General features: G+C 45.4%; 1 protein-coding gene and 1 non-coding gene across 3 annotated transcripts in view; both read left to right on the top strand.

Annotated features, from left to right (window-relative positions):
- CBX1 (chromobox 1) overlaps window positions 1-26,951 on the top strand; it is a 41,510-nt gene extending 14,559 nt beyond the window's left edge. For both annotated transcript variants that reach the window (XM_073005389.1, XM_008012990.3), the window contains 4 exons: window positions 19,998-20,174; window positions 20,857-21,034; window positions 22,250-22,344; window positions 25,436-26,951. In XM_073005389.1, coding sequence (XP_072861490.1) covers window positions 19,998-20,174; window positions 20,857-21,034; window positions 22,250-22,344; window positions 25,436-25,580 — 595 coding nt within the window. In that variant the 3' untranslated portion in view covers window positions 25,581-26,951. The remainder of the gene's footprint in view (window positions 1-19,997; window positions 20,175-20,856; window positions 21,035-22,249; window positions 22,345-25,435) is intronic.
- On the top strand, window positions 7,322-7,428 carry LOC119622255 (U6 spliceosomal RNA). The gene has a single exon (XR_005238918.1). It is a non-coding gene; the product is annotated as a U6 spliceosomal RNA (small nuclear RNA).
- Window positions 26,952-27,346: the final 395 nt, after the last annotated feature.

Genomic DNA, 27,346 nt, shown 5'->3' with positions numbered 1-27,346 from the left:
TACAGGAGCACGCTACTTTTTTTTTTGAGACAGAGTCTTACTCTGTCACCGAGGCTGGAGTACAGTGTCAAGATCTCAGCTCACTGTAACCTCTGCCTGCCTGGTTCAAGTAATTCTTGTGTCCCACCCTCCCAAGTAGCTGGGGTTACACATATGCACCACCACATCTGGCTAATTTTTGTATTTTTAGTAGATATGGGGTTTCACCATGTTGGCCAGGCTGGTCTTGAACTCCAGGCCTCAAGTGATCCACCCGGCTCGACTTCCCAAAGTACTGGATTTATAGGCGTGAGCCACCAAGCCTAGCCAGGAGCACACTTTTTTTTTTTTTTTTCTTCCCTTTGAGATGGAGTCTTGTTCTGTCTCGCAGACTGGAGTGCAGTGGCGCGATCTCAGCTCACTGCATCCTAACCCCGTTTTGTGAGTTCAAGCAATTCTTGTGCCTCAGCCTCTTGAATAGCTGGGACTACAGGTGCGCCATGCTGGCTAATTTTTTTTTTGTATTTTTAGTAGACACGGGATTTCACCATGTTGCTGGGCTGGTCTCAAACTCCTGGCCTCAAGCGATCCGCCTACCTCAGCCTCCTAAAGTGCTGAAATTACAGATGTGGGCCACAGTGGCCGGCCCATACTTTTTTTTTTTTTTTTTTTTTTTTTTTGAGGCAGAGTCTTGTCCTGTATCCCAGACTGGAGTGCAATGGCGCAATCTTGGTTCACTGCAAACCTCCACCTCCCAGGTTCAAGGAATTCTCCTGCCTTAGCCTCACGAGTATCTGGGATTACAGGCACATGCCACCACACCTGGCTGATTTTTGTATTTTTACTAGAGTTGGGATTTCACCATCTTAGCCAGGCTGGTCTTGAACTCCTGACCTCAAGTGATCCACCTGCCTTGGCCTCCCAATGTGCTGGGATTACAAGCAGGAGCCACTGCACCCCACCAAACCCACACTTCTTTTTTTTTTTCGAGATGGAGTTTCACTCTTGATGCCCAGGCTGGAGGGCAGTGGCACGATCTTGGCTCACCGCAACTTCCCCCTCCCAGGTTCAAGCAATTCTCCTACCTCGGTCTCTGGAGTAGCTGGGATTACAGGCATGTGCCACCTCACCCAGCTAATTGTGTATTTTTAGTAGAGATGGGGTTTCTCCATGTTGGTCAGATTAGTCTGCAACTCCCAACCTCAGGTAATTCGCCTGCCTCATCCTCCCAAAGTGCTGGAATTACAGGCATGAGCCACCATGTTGGGCCTAAGCTCACTCTTCTTAATAGATGAGCAAAGTTATGGAGGAAGCATAGAATGTGTTCAGGTTATGGCCAGGTTATAGTCTTTGACAGGAGTGTAGATTTTGTGAGGGAAGAAGGGACATAATTAGTCTGGAATAGGAACTGAAGAATGTAAGTGTTACACTGAGGACTTTGGCCTTTGTTTTAAATGGAAGGAAACCTTGTAGAAAATATTTCCTATTCAGTCAGCTCCAGCCTAAACTGGTTTATATGTGTCACATTGCCTTTGTTTACAACAGTTCCTGAAGCCGAATTGCCGTACCAGTCCACCTTTTCAAATGCTAGTAAAGCCCAGTTTCAATCCCAACTTTTCAAAATGTTTCCTAATACCCTAGCCAGTTCTTCCTCCAACCTCCTATAGTGCATTTATGGCTACTTTTTATTGCTTATACTACTTTTGGTAATTATGTATGCTTGCCATTTTGGACTCTCACTTGAACTTGCATTGTTTACCTTTTTGTATTTTTTTTTTCTTCCAGACCTGTCTTCTCTGTGTCTTTTTTTTTTTCTTTTAATTTTATTTTTGAGACGGAGTCTCGCTGTCTTGCCCAGGCTGGAATGCAGTGTCGTGATCTGGCCTCACTGCAACCTCTGCCTCCCAGGTTCAAGCAGTTCTCCCTGCCTCAGCCTCCCAAGTAGTTGGGTAACTTAGATTACAGGTGCCTGCCATCACGCCTAGCTAATTTTTTTTATTTTTATTTTTTTTTGAGACAGAGTTTTGCTCTTGCTGCCCAGGCTAGAGTGCAGTGGTATGATCTCGGCTCACCGCAAGCTCTGCCTCCTGGGTTGAAGCGATTCTCCTGCCTCAGCCTCCCGAGTAGCTGAGATTACAGGCATGCGCCACCACATCTGGCTCATTTTGTATTTTTAGTAGAGATGGGGTTACTCCATGTTGGTCAGGCTGGTCTTGAACTCCTGACCTCAGGTGATCTGTCCGCCTCCCAAAGTGCTGGGATTACAGGCGTGAGCCACCACACCTAGCCTAATTAATTAATCTTTTAGAGATGGAGTCTCACAGCTGGGCGCCAGCACTTTGGGAGGCCAAGGTGGGCAGATCACGAGGTCAGGAGTTCAAGACCAGCCTGGCCAAGATGGTGAAACCTCATCTCTACTAAAAATAGAAAAATTAGCCAGGCGCTTGTAATCCCAGTTACTCAGGAGGCTGAGGCAGGAGAATCGCTTGAATCCGGGAGGCAGAGGTTGTGAGCCAAGGTCACTGCACTCTAGCCTGGGTGACAGAGCAAGACTCCCTCTCAAAAAAAAAAGAGCGATGGAGTCTCGCTATGTTGCCCAGGCTGGTCTGAAACTTGTGGGCTCAACCACCCCACAACTCTCATCTTGGCCTCCTAAAGTGCTGGGATTACAGGTGTGAGCCACAGTGCCTAGCTAATTTGATTTTATTTCTTAATAGTATTAAAAACTAGAAGATCTGGTCGGGCATGGTGGCTCACGCCTGTAATCCCAGCACTTTGGGAAACTGAGGCAGACAGATCAACTGAGGTCAGGAGTTCGAGACCAGCCTGGCCAACATGGTGAAACCCCGTTTCTACTAAACATTCAAAAAATTAGCTGGGCATGGTGGCGCACACTTGTAATCCCAGCTACTTAGTGGGGCTGAGACAGGAGAAGCACTTGAACTCTGGAGGCAGAAGTTGCGATGAGCTGAGATCACGCCCCTGCACTCCAGCCTGGGCAACAGAGTGAGACTCTGTCTCAAAAAAAAAAAAAAAAAAAAGTTGGGCATGGTGGCGGGCACCTGTAATCCCAGCTACTTGGGAGGCTGAGGCAGGAGAATCGGTTGAACCCAGAGGCAGAGTTCTGAAGTAAGCTGAGATCACACTACTTCACTCCTGCCTGGGTGACAAGAGTAAAACTCCATCTTAAACAAACAAAAAAATGCTAGAAGATCTGCAGTTATGAACTTTGATAGCCATTAATTGACTAGATCTTCAACCTAAACTAGGGGCAAAAGGGGAGGAAAGAAAATGGAGTAGTAAAAAGAGCTAGATGGAAAAAGGAATGAAGTAAGAAGTGATATGCAAAATAATTGTCATCTTCTCCCTGCCTGATTCCCTCAGTCTAGTCAAGGTCTTTCCACCTGGCCACATTTCTTTTCCTCAGATAAAGCAAGCTCATTCTCAACTTAGGACTTTCAAACCAACTATTCCCTAAACTTGGAGTGCTTTTCTTATTTTGGCTGAGTTGTCTCCTTGTAGTTCGGGTTTCTGTTTAAATGTTACTCTAAAGAGATTTGCTTTGTAACATCAGTAATATTTTATTGTTTATTGTCTGTGCCATGCTTTGCAAATACATGTGTGCACACACTCAATAGTGCTCACTCACTCGTCCGCACTAGAATAATAAGGTCTAAGAGATCAAGGATTTTGTCTGTCTTGTCCACCCCATTTTTCCAGCACCTCACACATGATAGGTGCCCAGTAGATAATTTTTATGTGAATGAATACTATAGGAGCATGTTCATACAGAGTTAACCCAGTCTGGGGCTTCAGGGAAGGACTTCTAAGGAAGTGACATTTAAGCTAAGGAAATTAGTTAAGTGAAAAGTTGGGCAAAGCACAAGGTAATTATGATTGATAGGTGTAAGTGCAGGGACCTTCAGCTCAAATGCCCATAGATAATGATGTGAAGAGATAGGTTTTCATTTTGAAATCACTGGCTACTGTTGAAAATGCATTGGATCAGGAGTTATCCATGCAAGAGATGATGGTGGCTTGGAATAGAGCAGTAGCAGTGGGGCTAGAAAAAAGTATGAATTGGAAGATATTTAACATATAAAATTGCCCGGGCGCGGTGGCTCAAGCCTGTAATCCCAGCACTTTGGGAGGCCGAGCGGATCACAAGGTCAGGAGATGGAGACCATCCTGACTAACGCGGTGAAACCCCATCTCTACTAAAAAAACACAAAAAACTAGCCAGGTGAGGTGGCGGGCACCTGTAGTCCCAGCTACTCAGGAGGCTGAGGCAGGAGAATGGCGTAAACCCGGGAGGCAGAGCTTGCAGTGAGCTGAGATCCGGCCACTGCACTCCAGCCTGGGCAACAGAGCGAGACTCCGTCTCAAAAAAAAAAAAAAAAATTTGTCACAAATAAATTTTGTTAAAATTTTCTGTTTGTATCCAGAATGTACTTCCTTCCTTTACTCCTCCGAAGGTAAATTCCTTTTGCCATTTATTTGTTTAGAGACAGAGTTTCACTCTTGTTGCCCAGGCTAGAGTGCAGTGGCACAATCTCGTCCCACTACAACCTCCGCCTCCCGGGTTCAAGTGATTCTCCTGCCTCAGCCTCCTGAATAGCTGGGATTACAGATATGTGCCACTATGCCTGGCTAATTTTGTATTTTTAGTAGAGATGGGGTTTCACCATGTTGGTCAAGCTGGTTTCAAACTCCTGACCTCAGGTGATCCTCCCACCTCGGCCTCCCAAAGTGTTGGGATTACAGGTGTGAGCCACCGTGCCTGGCCTCCTTTTGCCATTTATTACACAAACTTTGTGACTTTATTCTCCTCCCTGGGCCAGATAAACGAAAAAGCACAAGAAATTCCTGCACTTCAGGTATATGTATTGTGATTTCTGTTTCTGGCAGCTCTTCTGTCTCAGTCCTCCAGAAATAAGATCTTGGTTTCTCTGTTTTGTAGTTCTTGGTTCGTTCATGGTAGCCATATCTGGGTTCTTCTTGAGTGTTTTCTGGAACTGCTCTGCTCTTTGGAGAAACCGAGTCATGAATTTCAGCCAGATCTATAGGATAAAAATGTTGTTTTCTCATTGAGTTTTTCTCAAGTGTACTGGGTTTCAGAGAGCTATCTCTGAATATATACTGCTTAAGCAGTGTATAATGAAGACTGTAGAGTGTATGTGCAAATATATAAATAATTAATGCCAGGGGTCATAAAAGCTAACCTCTCGGCCAGGCGTGGTGGCTCACGCCTGTAATCCCAGCACTTTGGGAGGCTGAGGCGGGCGGATCACGAGGTCAGGAGATCGAGACCAGGATGGCTAACATGGTGAAACCCTGTCTCTACTAAAAATACAAAAAAATTAGCCGGGCGTGGTGGCTGGCGCCTGTAGTCCCAGCCACCCGGGAGGCGGAGCTTGCAGTGAGCCGAGATCATGCCACTGGACTCCATCCTGGGCGACAGAGCAAGACTCTGTCTCAAAAAAGAAAAAAGCTGCCGGGCGCGGTGGCTCAAGCCTGTAATCCCAGCACTTTGGGAGGCCGAGACGGGCGGATCACGAGGTCAGGAGATCGAGACCATCCTGGCTAACACGGTGAAACCCCGTCTCTACTAAAAACACAAAAAACTAGCCGGGCGAGGTGGCGGGCGCCTGTAGTCCCCGCTACTCAGGAGGCTGAGGCAGGAGAATGGCGTAAACCCGGGAGGCGGAGCTTGCAGTGAGCTGAGATCCGGCCACTGCACTCCAGCCCGGGCGACAGAGCAAGACTCCGTCTCAAAAAAAAAAAAAAAGAAAAAAGCTAACCTCTCAGTTATCCCATGAGGGTCATTAAGTCTGTTTTACAGATGAAGAAACTGAGTTATACAGTAACTATATGTGACTACCTATAGACATAAAGTTGAGAGGTCAGAGAAGTGAAAGGTATTAGGGACCAAGGCTTGGAATCATGACAGTTGTGTTTTGCTTATTATCTTGGTGTTTGGTTAAACAGGTCTTTCACTGGGAAGCAGACCACACAGCAACCGTAATCATGCTTCTGGTGCTCCTGTTACCTTTCTTCTGGTGAAAGGGATGCTGAGGATCTTTTAAGCAGTGCTCTTCCAGTTTCATTGCTGTACAACAAAGATCTAGACTGGATGGTGTTGAATGTGATATGCAGGAGGTTTTGTTTTCAGGCACATCAGTTGTTACTTCCCTTACTGCTTCATCGTTATTCTAAACGTAATGGAGAAAATAAAATGTTCACCCGTATTCTAGCGAACTATGAGAACTGATTTTTTTTTTTTTTTTTTTGAGACAGAGATTTACTGTTATTGCCCAGGCTGGAGTGCAATGGCACGATCCTAGCTCACCGCAACCTCTGCTTCCCGGGTTCAAGTGATTACCTCAGCCTCGCCTAGTAGCTGGGATTACAGGCATGTGCCACCATGCCCAGCTAATTTTGTATTTTTAGTAGAGACGAGATTTCTCCATGTTGGTCAGGCTGGTCTTGAACTCCTGACTTCAGGTGATCCGCCTGCCTCGGCCTCCCAAAGTGCTGGGATTACAGGCCTGAGCCACCGCGCCTGGCCCCGAGAACTGACTTATGTCTGCAGTAATGTGTGTAATTTCACTTGAGGAATATGGTTTTTGCCAATCCTCTTATAGCAGTAGCTTTTATCCAAGTATGTTCATCAAAATCACCTGTGGAGCTTCGAAAGCTGCAGATGCCTGGCCAGGCACTGTGGCTCACGCCTGTAATCCCAGCACTATGGGAGGCCAAGATGGGCAGATCATGAGGTCAGGAGATCGAGACCATCCTGGCTAACACGGTGAAACCCCGTCTCTACTAAAAATACAAAAAAATTAGCCAGGCGTGGTGGCGGGCGCCTGTAGTCCCAGCTACTAGGGAGGCTGAGGCAGGAGAATGGCGTGAATCTGGGAGGCGGAGCTTTCAGTGAGCTGAGATCACGCCATTGCACTCCAGCCTGGGCGACTAAGTGAGACTCCAGCTCAAAAAAAAAAAAAGAAAGAAAGATGCAGATGCCAGCTCTTAAAATTAAGCTGTGAATTAATTACTCTTGATTCAGATTTACACTGTTCCTGGATTCCTTGGGACACTATAAGCAAGTTTTGGGGTTTTTTTTGTTTTGTTTTTTATTGAGGCAGAGTCTTGCTGTGTCGCCCAAGCTGGAGTGCCGTGGTGCGATTTTGGCTCACTGCCAATGTCAAAACAGTATTCTTCATAATTTAAAAAAAAAAAAAAAAAGGAAACCATACAATGGAATGCTATGGCAGCTATTAGGGATGGAGATCTTTATGGAATAATGTCAAAGATACATTGCATTGTATAAAAGGGTAAACTGGTACTTGTTTAGGCAGCACGTGTACTAAAATTGGAACGATACAGAGAAGATTAGCATGACTCCTGTGCAAGGATGGCACACAAATTCATGAAGCAGTCCACATTTTTAAGTATTTTTAAAAAGAAAAAAATTCAAAAGTAAAAAAATTTTATGTATTTATTTTCTTTATTTATTTATTTATTTTGAGATGAAGTCTCGCCTTGTCGCGCAGGCTGGAGTGCAGTGGTGTGATCTCGGGTTACTGCAACTTCCGCCTCCCAGATTCAAGCGATTTTCCTGCCTCAGCCTCCTGAGTAACTGGGATTACAGGCATGCGCCACCACGCCCAGAGATTTTTTTGTACTTTTAGTGGAGACGGGGTTTCCCCGTGTTAGCCAGGATGGTCTTGATCTCCTGACTTCGTGATCCACCCGCTTCAGCCTCCCAAAGTGTTGGGATTACAGGCATGAGCCACCACGCCCGGCCTGAACTTTTTTTTTTTTTTTTTTGAGATGGAGTCTCCCACTGTTGCCCAGGCTGGAGTGCAGTGGCGCGATCTTGGCACACTGTAACCTCCACCTCCCACGGTGTAACAATTCTCCTGCCTCCACCTCCCAAAAGTAGCTAGGATTACAGGCGCCTGCCACCACGCCCAGGTAACTTTTTGTGTTTTTAGTAGAGATGGGGTTTCACTATGTTGGCCAGGCTGGTCTCAAACTCCTGACCTTGTGATCCGCCCACCTTGGCCTTCCAAAGCACTGGGATTACAGGCATGAGCCACTGTACCTGGCCACATTATACATTTTTGTAATCGAATGTTAATATACGATTTTAATTAGAAAAAATGAAAATACTGCTTTAAAAACACCACTTCCTGATGTATTTTCTGTGGAGTAGGGTCTAGGCATCTGTATTTCTTCCTTTTTTTGTTTTTGTTTTTGAGATTGAGTCTTGCTCTGTTGCCAGGCTGGAGTACAGTGGTACAATCTCAGCTCAGTGCAACCTCCGATTCCCTGGTTCAAGTGATTCTCCTGCCTCAGCCTCCCGAGTAGCTAGGACTAGGTGCGTGTTCCACTATGCCCGGACAATTTTTGTGTTTTTACTAGAGATGGGGTTTCGCCATGTTGGCCAGGATGGTCTTGACCTGATTTGACCTCCCAAAGTATTGGAGTTACAGGCGTGAGCCACTGTGCCCAGCGTGTTTTTTTGTTTGTTTTGTTTTGTTTTGTTTTGTTTTGTTTTGTTTTGTTTTGAGATGGAGTCTCACTCTGTTGCCCAGGCTGGAGTGCAATGGCACGATATTGGCTTACTGCAACCTCTGCCTCCCGGGTTCAAGCTATTCTCCTGCCTCAGCCTCCTGAGTAGCTGGGATTACAGGCGCACACCACCATGCCCAGCTAATTTTTGTATTTTTAGTAGAGATGGACGTTTCACCGTGTTGGCCAGGCTGATCTTAAACTCCTGACCTTGTCGTGATCCACCCACCTCGCCTCCCAAAGTGCTGGGATTACAGACGTGAGCCATCGCATCTGGGCAGGCATCTGTATTTCTAAACTCCATAGGTGATTCTGATTCTCACAGAGGTGAAGGTTCTCGACTCAGAGTTTGCTTTCCTCTGAATTCTTTTTTTTTTTCTTTTTTTTTTTTTGAGATGGAATCTCACTCTGTTGCCCAGGCTAGAGTGCAGTGGTGCGATCTGGGCTCACTGTAACCTCTTCTTTCCAGGTTCACCTGATTCTCCTTCCTCAGCCTCCTGAGTAGCTGGGACTACAGGCGCCTGCCACCACGCTCAGCTAATTTTTTGGATTTTTGGTAGAGACGGGGTTTCACCATGTTAGCCAGGATGGTCTCTATCTCCTGACTTCGTGATCCGCCTGCCTTGGCCTCCCAAAGTGCTGGGATTACAGGCGTGAGCCACCGCGCCCGGCCATTTTTATTTATTTATTTATTTATTTATTTATTTATTTATATCTGAGACAGAGACTCACTCTATAGCCCTTGGCCTCCCAAAGTGCTGGGATTACAGGCGTGAGCCACCGCGCCCGGCCATTTTTATTTATTTATTTATTTATTTATTTATTTATTTATTTATATCTGAGACAGAGACTCACTCTATAGCCCAGGCTGGAGTGCAGTGATGTGATCTCGGCTCACTGCAGCGTCCGCCTTCTGGGTTCAAGTGATTCTCCTGCCTCAGGCTCCCAAGTAGCTGCAATTACAAATGTGCACCACCACGCCCAGCTAATTTTTGTATTTTTTAGTAGAGACAAGGTTTCACCGTGTTGGCCAGGCTGGTCTCAAACTCCTGACCTCAGGTGTTCCGCCTGCCTTGGCTTCCCAAAGTGCTGGGATTACAGGCGTGAGCCATCGTGCCTGACCCTGACCAACATTTTAAATGCTTCACCTTAACATTTAACTAGAAACCCTACTGGTTTAGTTTCCTAGGTCTGTAGGTGTTACCATGGCCTCACATTGATAATTTGGTTTTTCAAACTGGCAAGAAATCAGAATCGTGGAAGTTCCTAGCGTAGCACTTCATAGTTCATGTTTATAGTGGCAGCCAAGAGCTGTGGCCACACTGGCTTCTCGAAGCCATCTTGTACCCTTCCATAGTACAAACTATTTCAAAGCAAAATGAAATGCCTAAGCTTGTGTTTGTTACGTTACTGCCTTCTGCAGTCAAGTAGCATTGTTCCTTCTTTACATTTTCTAGCTCCTCAGTGCAGGGGTGGAGGGTGGGTGAGGAAAATCACAACAGTACTCTTTCTTTTAAAATTGAGCTATGAATTAATTACTCTTGATTCAGATTTACACTGTTCCTGGATTCTTGGGACGCTATAAACAAGTTTTGGGTGTTTTGTTTTGAGACAGAGTCTTGCTCTGTTGCCCAGGCTGGAGTGCAGTGGTGCGATCTCAGCTCAGTGCAAGCTCCACCTCCTAGGTTCACGCCATGTCCTGCCTCAGCCTCCCGAGTAGGTGGGACTACAGGCGCCCGCCACCACGCCCGGAGATTTTTTTTACTTTTAGTGGAGACGGGGTTACAGGCATGAGCCACTGCGCCCAGCCTAGCTGCTAGTTTTATGTGTTCAACAGGGCATTTAACTTAGCCTTGCTAGATGGCCTTACTGAAGTGCTATGCTCTGTTTAATTGTGTGACCTTAGGTGATTTATTTCATCTAAATTTGGTCTATTTGTGAGATAGAGATAACATCTGAATGGCTTATTTCACAGGATGGTTTTGAAGATTAAATGAGATAATGCGGTAGCACTTTGTAAACTGTAAAGTATAATGCAAATGTATTATTTTTCTAGGAATCTTATAGCAGACTCAGCAAATGTTTAGGTAAAAATTATGTCAATTTTAGATTTTTTTCTTTATAATACTGTGATATAAACCATACGAGTTGGCTAAGTAGGACAACTGAGGATCTCAAACTGAGGTTTGAGTACATACTGTAAAGCCACACTCCCACGTTTGTAGTCCAGTCTCCTCAGTTACTAGCTTCAACTAGTAACTCTTGGGAGTACTGTAAATAATAAATGAGTAGGCAGGGCACTGTGGTTCACCTGTAATCCAAACACTTGCGGAGGCCAAAGCGGGATAATTGTGTGAGGCCAGGAGTTTAAGAGAAGCCTGGGGCCCAGCACAGTGGCTCACACCTGTAAACCCAGCACTTTGGGAGGCTGAGGTGGGCGGATGGATCACGAGGTCAGGAGTTCGAGACCAGCCTGACCAACATGGTGACCCATCTCTACTAAAAATACAAAAATTAGCTGGATGTGGTGGCACGTACCTGTAATCCCAGCTACTCAGGAGGCTGAGGCAGGAGAATCCCTTGAACTTGGGAGGCGGAGGTTGCAGTGAGCTGAGATCACACCACTGCACTCCAGCCTGGGCGACAGAGCAAGACTCCGTCTCAAAAAAAAAAAAAAAGAAGAAGAAAGAGAAGCCTGAACAACATAGGAATATCTTGTCTCCACCAAAAAAAATGGAAAAAAATAGCCAGATTTGGTGGTACAAGCCTATAGTCCCAGCTACTTGGGAGGATAGCTTGAGCCCAGGAGATCGAGGCTGCAGTGAGTTGTGATCAGGCCACTGTACTCGGCAACAGAGCAACACCCTGTATCTAAACAAAATTTTTTAAATAAATGAGTAAAGTGTTTGTAATAGTACCTGGCACGTAATAAGCACTCACTATTATTAGATACTTCCGTGAAACTTTGAAGATAAACATGGCTGGTTGAACCACATGGGTCTACTCCCTTTGAAAATCTCACACAAGTAATGGTCAAAGGATTTTTATTTTATTTTTTTTTCTTTTTTTTTTTTGAGACGGAGTCTCGCTCTGTCAACCGGGCTGGAGTGCAGTGGCCGGATCTCAGCTCACTGCAAGCTCCGCCTCCCGGGTTCACGCCATTCTCCTGCCTCAGCCTCCCGAGTAGCTGGGACTACAGGCGCCCGCCACCTCGCCCAGCTAGTTTTTTGTATTTTTTAGTAGAGACGGGGTTTCACCGTGTTAGCCAGGATGGTCTCGATCTCCTGACCTCGTGATCCGCCCATCTCGGCCTCCCAAAGTGCTGGGATTACAGGCTTGAGCCACCGCGCCCGGCCTATTTTATTTTTTTGAGACGGAGTTTCACTCTTGTTGCCCAGGCTGGAGTGCAATGGCACAATCTCCACTCACTGTAACCTCTGCCTCCCAAGTTCCAGTGATTCTCCTGCCTCGGCCTCCCGAGTAGCTGGGATTAGAGGCGCCCACTACCCACACCCAGCTAATTTTTTTGATTTTTAGCAGAGACAGGGTATCACCATGTTGGTCAGGCTGGTCTCGAACTCCTGACCTCAAGTGATCCACTCGCCTCGGCCTCCCAAATTGCTAGGATTACAGGCGTGAGCCACCACACCACCTGGTCAATAAGATTTTTAAAGAGACAAGAAAAATAGGAAAAAGACAAGTAGAGAAGAGATGTCAGAAAGCAGCTAGAAAACTACTTACTGACCAGAAAAAGCTAAAAATTAAGTAGGACTGAATTTAGGAAGAGCCAAGAAGGTACAACAAACCAGTTTGTGTAACAGGATTCTGGAAAGGCCACTAGGTACCCCTGACAATGGGGGTGTGGGTGGAATTTAGAAAATGGCAATTGGCCAGGCATGATGGCTTATACATGTATTCCCAGCACTTTGGGAGGCTGAGGCGGGCAGATCACCTGAGGTTGGGAGTTCGAGACCAGCCTAACCAACATGGAGAAACCCTGTCTCTACTAAAAATACGAAATTAGCTGGGCATGGTGGTGTTTGCCTGTAATCCCAGCTACTTGGGAGGCTGAGGCAGGAAAATCGCTTGAACCCAGGAGGTGGAGGTTGTGGTGAGCCGAGATTGCACTGTTGCACTCCAGCCTGGGCAACAAGAGCGAAACTCGGTCTCAAAAAAATAAAAAGATAATTGTGTCATTGAAAAAAATAAAATTGCCTGGCACGGTGGCTCACGCCTGTAATCCCAGCACTTTGGGAGGATGAGGTGAGCAGATTACTTGAGGTCAAGCCTGGCCAACATGGTGAAACCACATCTTTACTAAAAATACAAAAAAAATTAGCCAGGAGTGGTGGCATGCATATGTAGTCCCAGCTACTTGGGAGGCTAAGGAAGGAGGATCATTTGAACCTGGGAGGTGGAGGTTGCAGTGAACTGAGAATGCACCACTGCACTCCAGCCTGGGCAACAAAGCAAGACTCCGTCTCAAAGAAAAATAAATAAAATGAAAAGGTCATTTTTCCTTTTTTTTTTTTTTGTTTTTTTTTGTTTTGAGATGGAGTCTTGCTCTATCACCCAGGCTGGAGTGCAGTGGTATGATCTCAGCTCACTGCAAGCTCCGCCTCCCGGGTTCACACCATTCTCATGCCTCAGCCTCCCGAGTATAGCTGGGTCTGCAGGTGCCCGCCATCACACCCAGCTAATTTTTTGTATTTTTAGTAAAGATGGGGTTTCACCGTGTTAGCCAGGATGGTCTCGATCTCCTTACCTTATGATCCACCTGCCTCGACCTCCCAAAGTGCTGGATTACAGGCATGAGATCTGGCCAAAAAATAAGACAGCACTGACTATTATCCACCTGATCCTTCTGCTGTGAGCCGAAAGGGTCAGCATAGCTTCTAACTGATCTCTACCTACTGCTAGGTTCTTCTCCCTTTATCATTAATTAGCATGGCCTCAGAGAGGAAGAGTCATAGAATGGCATAATTGTTAGGTAAAGAAAACCCCCAGATGGGGAAATCTAAAGTAAAGCATTCTCATGACTTTGATCTGTACTCATTTTTTTTTTTTTTTGAGACAGAGTTTCACTCTTGTTGCCCAGGCTGGAGTGCAATGGAGCGATCACGGCTCACTGTAACCTTCACCTCCTGGGTTCAAGTGACTCTCCTGCCTCAGCCCCTCAAAGTGCTGGGATTACAGGCGCCCACCACCATGCCCAGCTAAATTTTTTTATATTCTCAGTAGAGACAAGATTTCACCATGTTGGCCAGGCTGGTCTCGAACTCTTGACCTCAAGTGATCTGCCTGCCTCAGCCTCTCAAAGTGCTGGGATTACAGGCATGAGCCACTGAGCCCAGCCCTTTACTTACTTTTTAAGTATTGTCTTAAGAACAACTCAAATAAGAAGTTATAGAAAACAGATCCCTGCTTCTTCCTCAGCTTTCTTTACTGGCTCATCCCAGAGCATCTACATCCAGAGACTGGATTACTGGAGATTCCCAGTCAACCTTCCCAACGTGTTTTTTTTGTTTACAATTAGTTCTCTAGGGTTTCAAGAAAGCTGTCTGTCAAAATCAGTAGAGAGGGCAGAGATCGGTAGCACAAACCTGTAATTCAAGCACTTTGGGAGGCCTAGGCAGAAGGACTGCTTGAGCCTAGGAGTTTGAGACCAGCCTGGGCAACACAGTGAGACCCCCATCTCTACAAAAAATAATTGGCTGGGTATGCTGGAAGGATCACTTAAGCACAGGAGGTTGAGGCTGCTGTCAGCTTTGATTGTGCCACTGCACTCCATCCTGGGTGATGAAGCAAGACTGTCTTTAAAAAACAGATAAAGAGGTTCGGCGTGGTGGCTCACACCTGTAATCCCAGCACTTTGGGAGGCCGAGGAGGGCGGATCATGAGGTCAGGAGATCGAGACCATCCTGGCTAACATGGTTGAGTCCAGAGATTCGAGACCAGCGTTGGCAACATGGCGAAAACCCTTCTCTATTGAAAATATAACAATTAGGCCGTCTCATAACCTAGTCTCTAAGTAAACAAATAGATTAAACTTTTCAAAAAAATGGAGTTTATTTTTCTAAAACAAATATTTATTTATTTATTTTTGAGACAGAGTCTCGCTCTGTCACCAGGCTGGAGTGCAGTGGCGCGATTTCGGCTTACTGCAACCTCCGCCTCCCGGGTTCAAGCAATTCTCTTGCCTCAGCCTCCCAAGTAGCTGGGACTACAGGCGAGCGCCACCACACCCAGCTAATTTTTGTACTTTTAGTAGAGATGGGGTTTCACCATGTTGGCCAGAATGATCTCTTGACCTCGTGATCCGCCCACTTCAGCCTCCCAAAGTGCTAGGATTACAGGTGTGAGACACCGCGCCCGGCCTCAGACAAATATAATTATTAATGTAAATAATACAGATCCTCAAATAGCTGTGAATTCTGAAGCCATAGTGATAGAGTGCCTTTAATTACTTGGGAGATCGGCTATTAGAGGACAATAATTGAATTTGGGGGGCGTTTAGCTGGGGGGCGGTGTGCTTTATTTTGTTTGGAGATAGGATTGCGCTCTGTCACCCAGGCTGGAGTCTGGTAGCACTATCATAGTTCATTATAACCTCAAACTCCTAGGCTCAAGCAGTCCTCCCACCTCAGCCTCCCAAGTAGCTAGGATTATAAGCACACACCACCACACCTGACTAATTCGTAAAATTTTTTTTTTTTTTTTGAGATAGAGTTTTACTCTGTCCCCCAGGCTGGAGTGCAGTGGCATGATCTCAGCTCACTGCAACCTCCATCTCCCGGGTTCAAGCAATTCTCCTGCCGCAGCTCCCTGAGTGGCTGGGCTTACAGGTGCGCACCACCAAGCCCAGCTAATTTTTGTATTTTTAGTAGAGATGGAGTTTCACCATGTTGGCCAGGCTGGTGTTGAACTCCAAACCTCAGGTGATCCGCCCGCCTCAGCCTGCCAAAGTGCTGGGATTATAGGTGTGAGTCACAACGCCCAGCCTAATTTGTCAATTTTTTGTAGAGAGAGCATCGTGCTATGTTGCCCAGGCTTGTCTTGAACACCTGGGCTCAAGCAGTCCACCCACCTCAGCCTCCCAAAGTGTTGGGATCACAGGTATGAGCCACTGCGCCTGGCCCAGTTACTGATTTTAGACAGTCCATGACTCACTCCTTCCTTTCTGTTGAGAAAAGGTGTTGTGGTAGCCTTGTACCTAAAGGTGATTGTCAGTTTACTTTTCCCTGTGCTATAACCAAAGACTGATAGTGAATCTTGCCACCCCTTCAACTGACAGTGAAAGGAAGCAAGCAAAGAGTAGCATGTGTTCTTGGGAGAAAACACTGCATTTATCCAAGAGGAAAGTTAGATTTTTCTTTTCTCATAAAATAACACTTGTCATTGGGCAATCAGAATTCTGAAAACCTGAAAGCGTCTCCCTCCAGGAAGAAGCACATGCCCCTAAATCATAGGCACAATAAAGCTAGCCAAGAATTAGCCAAAGATTACATGCAATCCACTGGTTAGTCTGTTTAGTAACAGAAGGAAAGGAAGACTTATCTGGAACTTTCTCTAAAAGACAACAAGGGGTTGGGTAGAGAAGGAAAGCAGAGTCTGTAGCAGTGAGTAAATGGAGAGGAGGAGTGTTGAAAAGATAGCTATATGAGCTCTTTTTAAATTTTATTATTATTTTTTTGAGGCAGAGTTTTGCTCTTGTTTCCCAGGCTGGAGTGCAGTGGTGCCATCTCAGCTCACCGCCACCTCTGCCTCCGGGGTTCAAGCAGTTCTCCTGCTTCAGCCTCCCAAGTAGCTGGGATTACAGGCATGTGCCACCACACATGGCTAATTTTTTTGTATTTTTAGTAGAGATGGGGGTTTCTCCATGTTATTCAGACTGGTATATGAGCTCTTAACACTGATGTGTGTTTAGAGTGCAGAACTGTGTGGACAAGGGGTGGGTGTTGTCTTCAGCCACACTAAAAGGACCTCAGAAAAATTCTGTGCCACCCTGCAAGATTTCAGAATACCTTTGGTAGAAGTAGTATCTAAATTATTTCTTACTAGACATTAAGCTTCAGGAAGGCAGGGAACATTTCTTATTCTCCTTAATATCTAGTATTCCACACAGTATCTAGAATTTTCTAGTTACCAAACGTTAAGTCAGCATTATTCATAGATGCAGATGTGGGAATATACTCTTATTTCTGAGACTATAAAGCATCTGTAGATGATACAGCTGATTCATAACAATGATCCTGATACATGTGAAAGGCTTATTATATTTCACGTAGTCTGTAGATGGACTCTTTTTCTTTTTCTTTTTTTGGCAGAGTCTCACTCTGTCGCCCAGGCTAGAGTGCAGTGTGGCACGATCTCGGCTCACTGCAACCTCCGCCTCTCAGGTTCAAGCAATTCCCTTGCTTCAGCCTCCCAAGTAGCTGGGACTACAGGCGCCCGCCACCACACCCAGCTAATTTTTATGTTTTTAGTAGAGATGGGGTTTCACCATATTGGCCAGGCTGGTCTCGAACTCCTGACCTTGTGATCTGCCTGCCTTGGTCTCCCAAAGTGCTGGGATTACAGGCGTGAACCACCACAGCCGGCCTTGTAGATGGACTCTTTCTACATGCAGTCTGTCCATACATGCCAGTTTTATAGTATTTAGAAAACTCAAGCAGAGAAGTAACTCTTTCTTCCTTGTCTTGGATTACCTGCCATCCAAGTAATTCTTTGGCCAGTTTTGTTGATCAATTTTGTTTCATTGATATAGCGCCATCTACTGACAGAAATTGGTAATCTTTAAGTCTTTAAGTCTGTCAGAAGTCAGAGTTGGGTCCAGTAGCACATGCCTGTTAATTCCAGTATTTTGGGAAACCGAAGCAGGCAGGTCATTTGAGGTCAGGAACTGGAGACCAGCCTGTCCAACATGCTGAAAACCCATCTCTACTAAATATACAAAAATCAACCGGGCCTGGTGGTGGGCACCTGTAGTCCCAGCTACTCAGGAGACTGAGGCATGAGAATCGCTTGAACCCTAGAGGCGTAGGTGAGCCGAGATAGCACCATTACACTGCAGCCTGGGTGACAGAGGGAGACTCTGTCCCCCTCCCTCAAAAAAGTGAAATTTGGATGAAGGACTAAATAGATTTGTAAGATTTATAAGATGAAGGACTAAAATTTCAACACTGGAAAAACTCTTAGATGTTACCCAGCTTGATGATGTATTTTATAAAGGAGTAAACTCAGATTCTATTATCTTTGATAACTACAATTCTGTTTTCCCCACACTTGTTTTCCAGATTATTACAGGGTTCCAGTTTAGAATTCCATGGTCATTCTGGCATTTTTATGACTCTTCCTTAGTTTTTAGAAATAAATTGGAGGCCAGGTGTGATGACTCATGCCTGTAATCCCAGTACTTGAGGCTGAGGCGGGAGGATCACTTGAGCCTAGGAGTTTGAAACAAGCCTAGGCAACATAGTGAGAGCTTGTGTTTACTGAAAATTTAAAAAGTTAGCCAGGCATGGTGGCATACACCTGTGGTTCCAGCTACTCAGGAGACTGAGGCAGGAGGATCACTTGAGCCCAGGAGGTCAAAGCTGCAGTGAGCCATAATTACTTCACTGCATTCCAACCTAGGTGATAGAGACACTGTCTCAAAAAAGAAAAGTTGTTAAATAAACTAAATACAATAAGTTAACACGAAATTTGTGAATTGTAAGTTCAATTCAGAAAAGAGTGCATAAAGAACAAGAGAACTCGGCTGGGCACAGTGGCTCATGCCTGTAATCCCGGCACTTTGGGATTCTGTGGCGGGTGGATCACTTGAGGTCAGGAGTTTGAGACCAGCCTGGCCAACATGGCGAAACCCTGTCTCTACTAAAAATACAAAAACTAGCTGGGCATGGTGGCACACACCTGTAGTCCCAGCTACTCAGAAGGCTGAGGCAGAAGAATCACTTGAACCCGGGTGGCGGAGGTTGCAGTGAGCCAAGACTGTGCCACTGCACTCCAGCCTGGCTGGAGTGAGACTCCATCTCAAAAAAGGGGGGTGAGGGCGGGGCGGGGCTTGGTGGCTCATGCCTGTAATCCCAGCACTTTGGGAGGCCACCATGGGCTAATCACGAAGTCAGGAGTTCAAGACCAGCCTGGCAGCCTGACCAACGTGGTGAAACCCTGTCTTTACTAAAAATACAAAAATTAGCTGGGCATGGTGGCTCACACCTGTAGTCCCAGCTACTCATGAGGCTGAGGCAGGAGAATCACTTGAACCCGGGAGGCAGAGGTTGCAGTGAGCCGAGACTGTGCCACTGCACTCCAGCCTGGGCTGGCGTGAGACTCCGTCTTAAAAAAAAAAAAAAAAGAGCCGGGCGGGGTCATTCACGCCTCTAATCCCAGCACTTTGGAAGGCCAAGGCAGGCGAATCACGAGGTCAGGAGTCTCACTCTGTTGCCCAGGCTGGAGTACAGTCATGCGATCCTGGCTCATGACTGGCGAATTTTTGTATTTTTAGTAGGGACAGGGTCTTGCCATGTTAGCCAGGCTGGTCTTGAACCCCTGACCTCAGGCCATCTGCCTACCTCCGCCTCCCAAAGTGCTGGAATTACAAATGTGAGCCGCTGCGCCCTGCCTTCTTTGAGTTTAATGCAATATTTTAGCTACCATGCTCTTTTACAGATTTGTGTGTGTGTGTGTGTGGAGATGGGGTCTTGCTATGTTGCCTAGGCTGGTCACACACTCCTGGGCTCCAGGAATTCTCCCACTTCGGCCTTCCAAAATGCTGGGATTGCAGATGTGAGCCTGCACTCGTGGCCCTAGCTACCATGCTTTATGGTAAAAGGAGTATTGGGAGCCTTTTTAAATTACAAAGAATGGGTATAAAAGTTGTAAATGGATACACAAGAATAAAGAAGTTTGCTGTGAAGGCCAGGCGCAGTGGCTCACACCTGTAATTCCAACACTTTGGGAGGCCGAGGCAGGCGGATCACCTGAGGTCAGGAGTTCGAGACCAGCCTGGCCAACACGTAGTGAAGTCCCGTCTCTACTAAAAAAAAAACAAATTACAAAAATTAGCTGGGCTTGGTGGCACATGCCTGCAGTCCCAGCTGCTTGGGAAGCTGAGGCAGGAGAATCACTTGAACCCAGAAGGCAGAGGTTGCGGTAAGCCAAGATTGTGCCACTGTACTCCAGCCTGTGCAACAAAGCAAGACTCCGTCTCTCAAAAAAAAGTTTTGCTGTAAGATTAATTGGGGCTGTTTTATGAGCTTTCTGACTGCACATATCAGAAAACTATTGTGTATCGAGTGTGAGAATAGGCCTCACACTTATTGTAAGCAGCATATAATATTATCACCTGTCATGTCCCTGGTTTTCTTACCATCCAGATATTATCTAACCAATAAGAGTGCTCCCTAATTCCCTTTTTATTTCATTTATCATTTTAGCAGCGTCACCCTTTACACCAGAAAGCTGGCGGGCACTATGGGGAAGAAACAAAACAAGAAGAAAGTGGAGGAGGTGCTAGAAGAGGAGGAAGAGGAATATGTGGTGGAAAAAGTTCTCGACCGTCGAGTGGTAAAGGGCAAAGTGGAGTACCTCCTAAAGTGGAAGGGGTTCTCAGAGTAAGTTTCACTGACACAGGTAAATGTAGCCACCAGGTGTTTATCAGGAGTCTAGAGATGTATGAGACCTCCAGTGCTGTGATGGAAACAGTGTGACTCAGTCCCCACCTTCATGGCTTATTGTTTAATTAGGAACATGGCCTACTGCTTGTAATACAGAGCAGAATGACTTCTTTTTTAAAGTTCTTTCCTTTGAGACAAGGTCTCGCTCTGTCACCCAGGCTGGAGTACAGTGGTGCAGTCATAGCTTGCTGTAGCCTCAACCTCCCAGGCTCAAGGTATCCTCCCACCTCAGCCTTCTAGGTAGCTAGTACCACAGGCATGTACCACCATGTCTCACTTAGTTACCCAGGTTTGTCTAACTCCTGGCCTCAAGCAGTCCTCCCACCTGGGCCTCCCAAAGTGTTGGGACTACAGGCGTGAGCCACTGTACCCACCCCATAGTGATTTCTGAGAAATATTGTGTGTGGCTATAGACCGATTTAAATTGACAAATAAAAGTCATTTGCCTTTGAAGGAAGCCAGTTTCTCAGCTTTCTATTTATACTAAAAAGCCTCCCCATCCCCCAAGAAATTTCAGCTTTTCCATGGATGTCTGAGCTCTTGTCCTCTTACAATTATCCTTAGTATGATTATACTTATTTTGAGTGAAAGTGTGACTTGCTGTGCCCTCTGGTTTCAGTGAGGACAACACATGGGAGCCAGAAGAAAACCTGGATTGCCCCGACCTCATTGCTGAGTTTCTGCAGTCACAGAAAACAGCACATGAGACAGATAAATCAGAGGGAGGCAAGCGCAAAGCTGATTCTGATTCTGAAGATAAGGGAGAGGAGAGCAAACCAAAGAAGAAGAAAGAAGAGGTAAGGATAAGAAGTAAGAATTTTTACTGGCCCACAATTCAAACTACTGTCAAAGTAGTTTTGTTTTGCTTCTTCCCAGATATTAGCAGCCATCTCTTCTTAGTTCTGACATCTTAGGTAGGCTAATGCCTACAAAGTGAGAGTGTACTCTCATGAAGCCACATGATCTCTTACCTTTTTGTTTGTTTGTTTGTTTGAGACGGAGTCTCGCTCTGTCGCCCAGGCTGGAGTGCAGTGGCCGGATATCAGCTCACTGCAAGCTCCACCTCCTGGGTTTACGCCATTCTCCTGCCTCAGCCTCCCGAGTAGCTGGGACTACAGGCGCCTGCCACCTCGCCCAGCTAGTTTTTTTGTACTTTTTAGTAGAGACGGGGTTTCACCGTGTTCGCCAGGATGGTCTCGATCTCCTGTCCTTGTGATCCGCCCGTCTCGGCCTCCCAAAGTGCTGGGATTACAGGCTTGAGCCACTGTGCCCGGCCAATCTCTTACTTTTTATCCATGGTACAGGAGCAGTAAATGGGATACTTGCTGGGGACAGATAAAAGGGCCAGTGAATTCATTCTTGTAAAAAACGGTTTTCAATGTTTAATCATTAAAGGTGTGAGGTGGCTATTTTGACTTAATCAGTACCTTAAAGTAAGTTGTTTTTTGAGAGTGAAGAGATAGGTGTAAACATTGATTTTGTTTGGGCTGTATGTCCCTTTTCACATATGGGAAAATCTCATGCGCTTCAGACATTGATGAATAATCACTCCAAAGGATTCTAGCAGCTCTCTTACTTTGAGCCAAGGTATTGGTGAAATATTGGCAAAAAAGTTTGTGTTTGGGCCAGGCACAGTGGCTCACACCTATAATCCCAGCCCCTTGGGAGGCTGAGGCGGACGAATCACAAGGTCAGGAGATCAAGACCATCCTGACTAAATGGTGAATCCCTGTCTCTACTAAAAATACAAAAAATTAGCCGGGTGTGGTGGCATGCACCTGTGGTCCCAGCTCCTCAGGAGGCTGAGGCAGGAGAATTACTTGAACCCGGGGGGCAGAGGCTGCAGTGAGCCGAGATCGCACCACTGCACTCCATCCTGGGCAACAGAGATTCCGTCTCAAAAAAAAAAAGAAAAGAGTTTGTGATTACATTAATCAGAGACACAGGAATAGTTCCAGTCTAGATAATAGTCCCATATAGATAAAATTGTTCTACCAATCTTGTTTTTACAGTCAGAAAAGCCACGAGGCTTTGCTCGAGGTTTGGAGCCGGAGCGGATTATTGGAGCTACAGACTCCAGTGGAGAGCTCATGTTCCTGATGAAATGGTGAGTCGGCCAGTGGCTTTGTGTGGTTGTTTTTTTTCTTCTCCCATTGGTTTCATGCCAGAGGAAAAGAGCTGGACCTTCGAAATTCCAATCACCCAAGTGTGAAATTAAGATGGCATAGTCCTTCGATAGTGACCCTCGGCCTGACTGCCAACCTGGACTCATGAGTTACAGGTAGGAGCCCTTAGGAATCTTAGGTCTTTGCCCATATTTTTAGGAGGTGGGAGACAATCTAGAGTGGAAAGAGTGTGGGAAGGAATTACATTTCATTACGGTAAATAAAAGGGGAAAAAAATGAAATGTGATTGGACCACCCTCTCTTTCTACCACCTCCTTAATAAAGATGAGGCTGGCCCCAGAATCAGAAACTCTGCTAAATTCCCAGGGTTAGGAAAGAATTTGTAGTTCTTCCTTTTGTCCTTAATTGTTGGATCCTTTTCAATTTGTGCAGATTCTGCAATTACAGGATCAGCCAGCAGGGGTCAGCAAGGCTCCTTAACTGCTATTAAGCATAGAGCAAGCCTGCTTTTTTCCATTATGAGTATAAATACCAGTGATAGTAACACTCCATGAAACAGCCTAATGAAGATAGTTATCCCAGCAATCTCTGTAATTTTCCTACTCTGTCAAAAGAAGGCCATTCTTCCTATTTCTTGCTCATTCTCCCCACAAAGTGGATAGCAATCATTGTATTTAAAGTTAGGAAGGAATAATTCTAAGCCATTGCCAATGAAGGCAGCATTCTACAAACTTTGTCCTTTAAAATACACACACACACATACAATGTCTGTGGAGCTTTGTCCTTTTGTCAGTCCAGAACTTACTCTGAAACTTGTGTCTGTACTAATATCTTATTTTACAGTATGGCTGGAGGGGCCTAACTTTAGCACCACTGAAAGCCAGAGTCACAACTAACTAACTTATTCTCTTCCTATGTATTCCTTAGGCAGTTACTGAAGCTGCCCCTCTTTTAGCTGATTTATTGTTAACCTATAGGAGAAAAGTTCATTTTTAAGGTGCTGCTTATGGGGTGGGAGAAGTTACACCATGAGTTACTCAGTCTAGCTAGAATATACTTTTTCTGCATGTGACCAGTGTGAATTACAGTAGTATCTCCATATTGCTTAAGATTTGCACTCCTTTGGTTGACTTACTACTATCTTTTTTTTTTTTTTTTTTTTTTGAGACAGAGTCTTGCTCTTTCGCCCAGGCTGGAGTGCAGTGGAGCGATCTCAGTTTACTGCAACCTCCGCCCCCCGAGTTCAACGATTCTCCTGCCTCAGCCTCTCAAGTAGCTGGGATTATAGGCACACGCTACTACGCCTGGCTGATTTTTGTATTATTAGTAGAGATGGGGTTTCACCGTGTTGGCCAGGCTGGTCTCAAACTCCTGACTTCAGGTGAACCACTGCACCTGGCCGACCCACTGCTGTCTACAGGTTAAAACTGGATTTGACTATAAGACCAAGTACATTTAAAAAAGTTATTTTACTGGAGAATAGAGATTTTTGTATATTTCCAAAAGTAGTAAATATTTCTAGGGAGTGAAATGACTGAATTTAACTCAATGCGTGTTATTCAGCTGTTAGCAAATGGCAGCATGCTTCAGATTCCCATTTCCCTCCCATTCTCTCGGGTCCATTGTTCAGAAACATAGATTATCAGCTTACTCTTCTGCTCCATGGGACTGTGTGGCTCTGGTTTCCTGTTGTTGAGGTTTTGGAGATTTGGGGTGGTGCTTTGTCAGAGATCTCATCAGGTGTCTCCTGCTTGCCTTATGCTACTGCTTCTGTCTAGGACATGCCTAGTAACCTGAAGACAATAGTTTTTGGGGTTTTTTCTGTTTTTTTTTTTTTAAATGAGACAGAGTCTCGCTCTGTCACCCAGGCTGGAGTGCAGTGGGGTGATCTATGTTCACTACAACCTCCACCTCCCAGGTTCAAGCTATTCTTGTGCCTCAGCCTCCCGAGTAGCTGGAATTACAGGCACACGCCACCATGCCTGGCTAATTTTTGTATTTTTAGTAGCAACGGGGTTTTGCCATGTTGACCAGGCTGGTCTCGAACTCCTGGGCCTGCCCACCTTGGCCTCCCAAAGTGCTGGGATTATAGGCATGAGCTACTGCTCCCGGCCTCAGAGTTTACTCCTAATTCCCTTATAATGTGTATGATTTTCAAATTTTGAAAACATTTTAAAATTCAGAAAAATACAGCTCCCTCATTTCCTACCTCCCAATGTTGAAACATCATTTCAAAGCACCTGGAAGTTGTGTGAGGATAGCATTTGGAAGTGTCAGTGTAATTACGATTATGCAAAAATGTATCCACCTTCATTTGCTCTGGCCAATGCCAGATGTGGTATTTAATCCTATTACAGGCTGGGCGTGGTGGCTCATGCCTGTAATCCCACTTTGGGAGGCTGAGGCAGGTGGATCACCTGAGGTCAGGAGTTCAAGATGAGCCTGGCCAATATCTTTAGTAAAGATGGCAAAACCCCATCTCTACTAAAAATATAAAAATTAGCCGGGCGTGGTGGTGTGCACCTACAATCCTAGCTACTAGGGGAGGCTGAGGCAGGAAAATCACTTGAACCCAGGAGGCGGAGGTTGTGGTGAGCCGAGATCACGCCACTGTACTCCAGCCTGGGCAACAGAGTGAGACTCCGTCTCAAAAAAAAAAATCCTATGACAAAGCCAGGATTTCTCCGTGAGTTCTTATCAGCTGGGATATGGCTTTTGGAGGAGTGTGGTATCTTCTCTTCCCTCAAAGAATCTAGATAGCCTCTCTTCCTTCAGAGAATCTAGGGAGTCATGCTTCTGGGGGCCTTGCCCAGATGTTCAGATGTGATCGGTTAAGTCCATTGACCTTACTTTTGACATACACGAATCCCGAGAGGGAATTTTCAACAGGAGAGTAACTCTGAGGATGTCACTTAACGTAAAATTGCCAGTAAATGCTGCTTGGGCCACATTTTCGTTGTTCCCTAGCCAATTTTATAAAATTACTATTTTTAAAGCACTATCCCCTGGGTTAGTGCTTAGGATAGACCACCAGCACCTGGTCTCAAAGTCTCTCTTTGCTTTATTCTGCAGGAAAAACTCTGATGAGGCTGACCTGGTCCCTGCCAAGGAAGCCAATGTCAAGTGCCCACAGGTTGTCATATCCTTCTATGAGGAAAGGCTGACGTGGCATTCCTACCCCTCGGAGGATGATGACAAAAAAGATGACAAGAATTAACGCTCCTGAGTACCAGCCCCTGTCACATCTGACTGGGTTTCAAGTGGGAAGGGAAGGAGTTCTACTTGTCTTGACAGCATAGAGGTGGCTTGAGAAGATGTCCTTTGAAGAGCCAGTATAGTTTCTGTGCCCTGCAGCAGCCCAAGTGCTTTAAAGCCGTTTCAAGCTGTATAGTTTGCACACCCATCCCAGTGGAGGGGAAAGGGGATAAGTGTTTCAAGGCAACCTTTTCTGCACTTTGCTGAGAAAAGCAAAGGGCCTTCTATGAAGGACAAAACTTGCAGAATTGGGTGTGTGGGAGAGCAAAAAAATACTGTAGATCTTCAAAGAGCATCTCCACAACCCACAGCCTTCTTCCCAATAGTGTTAACTCTGCATTTTTACAGCGTAGCATGTGTGTAGTCTTTGGCTATTACTGGTGTATTATTTGGGGGAGGGATGGGGAGGGGAGAAAGGGAGATGGGTAGCATCACTTTGATTAACCTTTGGGGCCTGATAGGGGAAATGGTGAAGCAATGGAAAAGAACAGACAACTAATGATTTGCTTCTATGTCCAGAATATTTTACCTTAAGAAAAAAAATGTCATTGGCACCATAAATAAGGACTGTGAGAGACTGTTTAAAAGCTGTGAATGTCTGAAACCTATAAGCCAAGGTGTTCCCTGCCTAAACTTATTGCTGTTCCCACAAAGGACTAAGCCAGTTCATAAGTTACCAAAGTTGCCATTTTGGAGATGGAAATTGATGAGGAGGGAAAGTCTTTTATTGGAGAGTATACAGTACAAGCAGATCATTCTGTCTCAGAGGTGCTAATAAAATTAGAAGACCCTTTCTTTTCCAGTAACGAAGTTATAAATATTAGCTTGTTCATCCAAGCCACTGGCTGAGGTGTTAGGGAAGAGGAAGAGGGTGGTAGAGGAGATAAGACAGTAGGGAAAGACAAGGGCCCGTGCTCTTAGTGGGGAAAACTCTTGGAGCCGTTCTCTTTTTTGAGCTTTGAACTCTGAAACCATTGTTGGCTTCAGTCACTGACAGCACAAGTTTCACTGAATTGATCTAAGAGTTTAGTGATTTCAAAAGCCTTGGTCTCAGGAGAAGATTAAACTTCCATATTGGGCAGTGGTTCACTTTAAAACACACACACACACACAATTTTTTAAGAAATCCTAAGAAGTAACTGATACCCAAAATGCTCTGTCTTGAGTCATGAGATCCATCAGTTCTTGATATTGTCTAGACTTGCATCTAGAGCTACATTGTAAAATCCTTTTAGGCATGTGTTAGATTTCTGTGTAAACTTTGTTTAAATGTAAACTTCATACTACACTGTCAGTTTTTGTCTTAATAAAACTATAGATTTATAATCCCTGATTTCTGTCTTAAGTCTTACCAGGAACTCTTTCTTGCCTTATAGGTTCAGCCTGTTGGAAATGGCTTCCTCACTTGGATGGTTTTATTTCTTGAACACTGTAGGCTTGAAAATCTAGTGTCTGGCCTGAATCTTTAAGTGGTCGCACCATATTAAATTTAGTAAATACTTAATAGGCATTTATCAGGTGCTGCAGAGATTGTAAAGATGGTCGCATCATGCTGTCTTCAGTATTGCCAAAAGTTTATTGAGCAGTCTGACCTGACAGCACTTCCAAACTATGGTACATTTGGAAACATGGGTTTTTAAGTTAGGTTTAGATCCTGCCTCTGGTATGTAATAGATTATATGACCTAAAATCTACTTCTCCAAAATTTTCCAGGAATTGGCCCCGTGT

This window comes from Chlorocebus sabaeus, chromosome 16 (assembly GCF_047675955.1).
Source record: "Chlorocebus sabaeus isolate Y175 chromosome 16, mChlSab1.0.hap1, whole genome shotgun sequence".
Taxonomy (NCBI): Eukaryota; Metazoa; Chordata; class Mammalia; order Primates; family Cercopithecidae; genus Chlorocebus; species Chlorocebus sabaeus.
The sequence above is the reverse complement of the archived record's forward strand: the minus strand, read 5'-3'. Positions and strand labels throughout refer to the sequence as shown.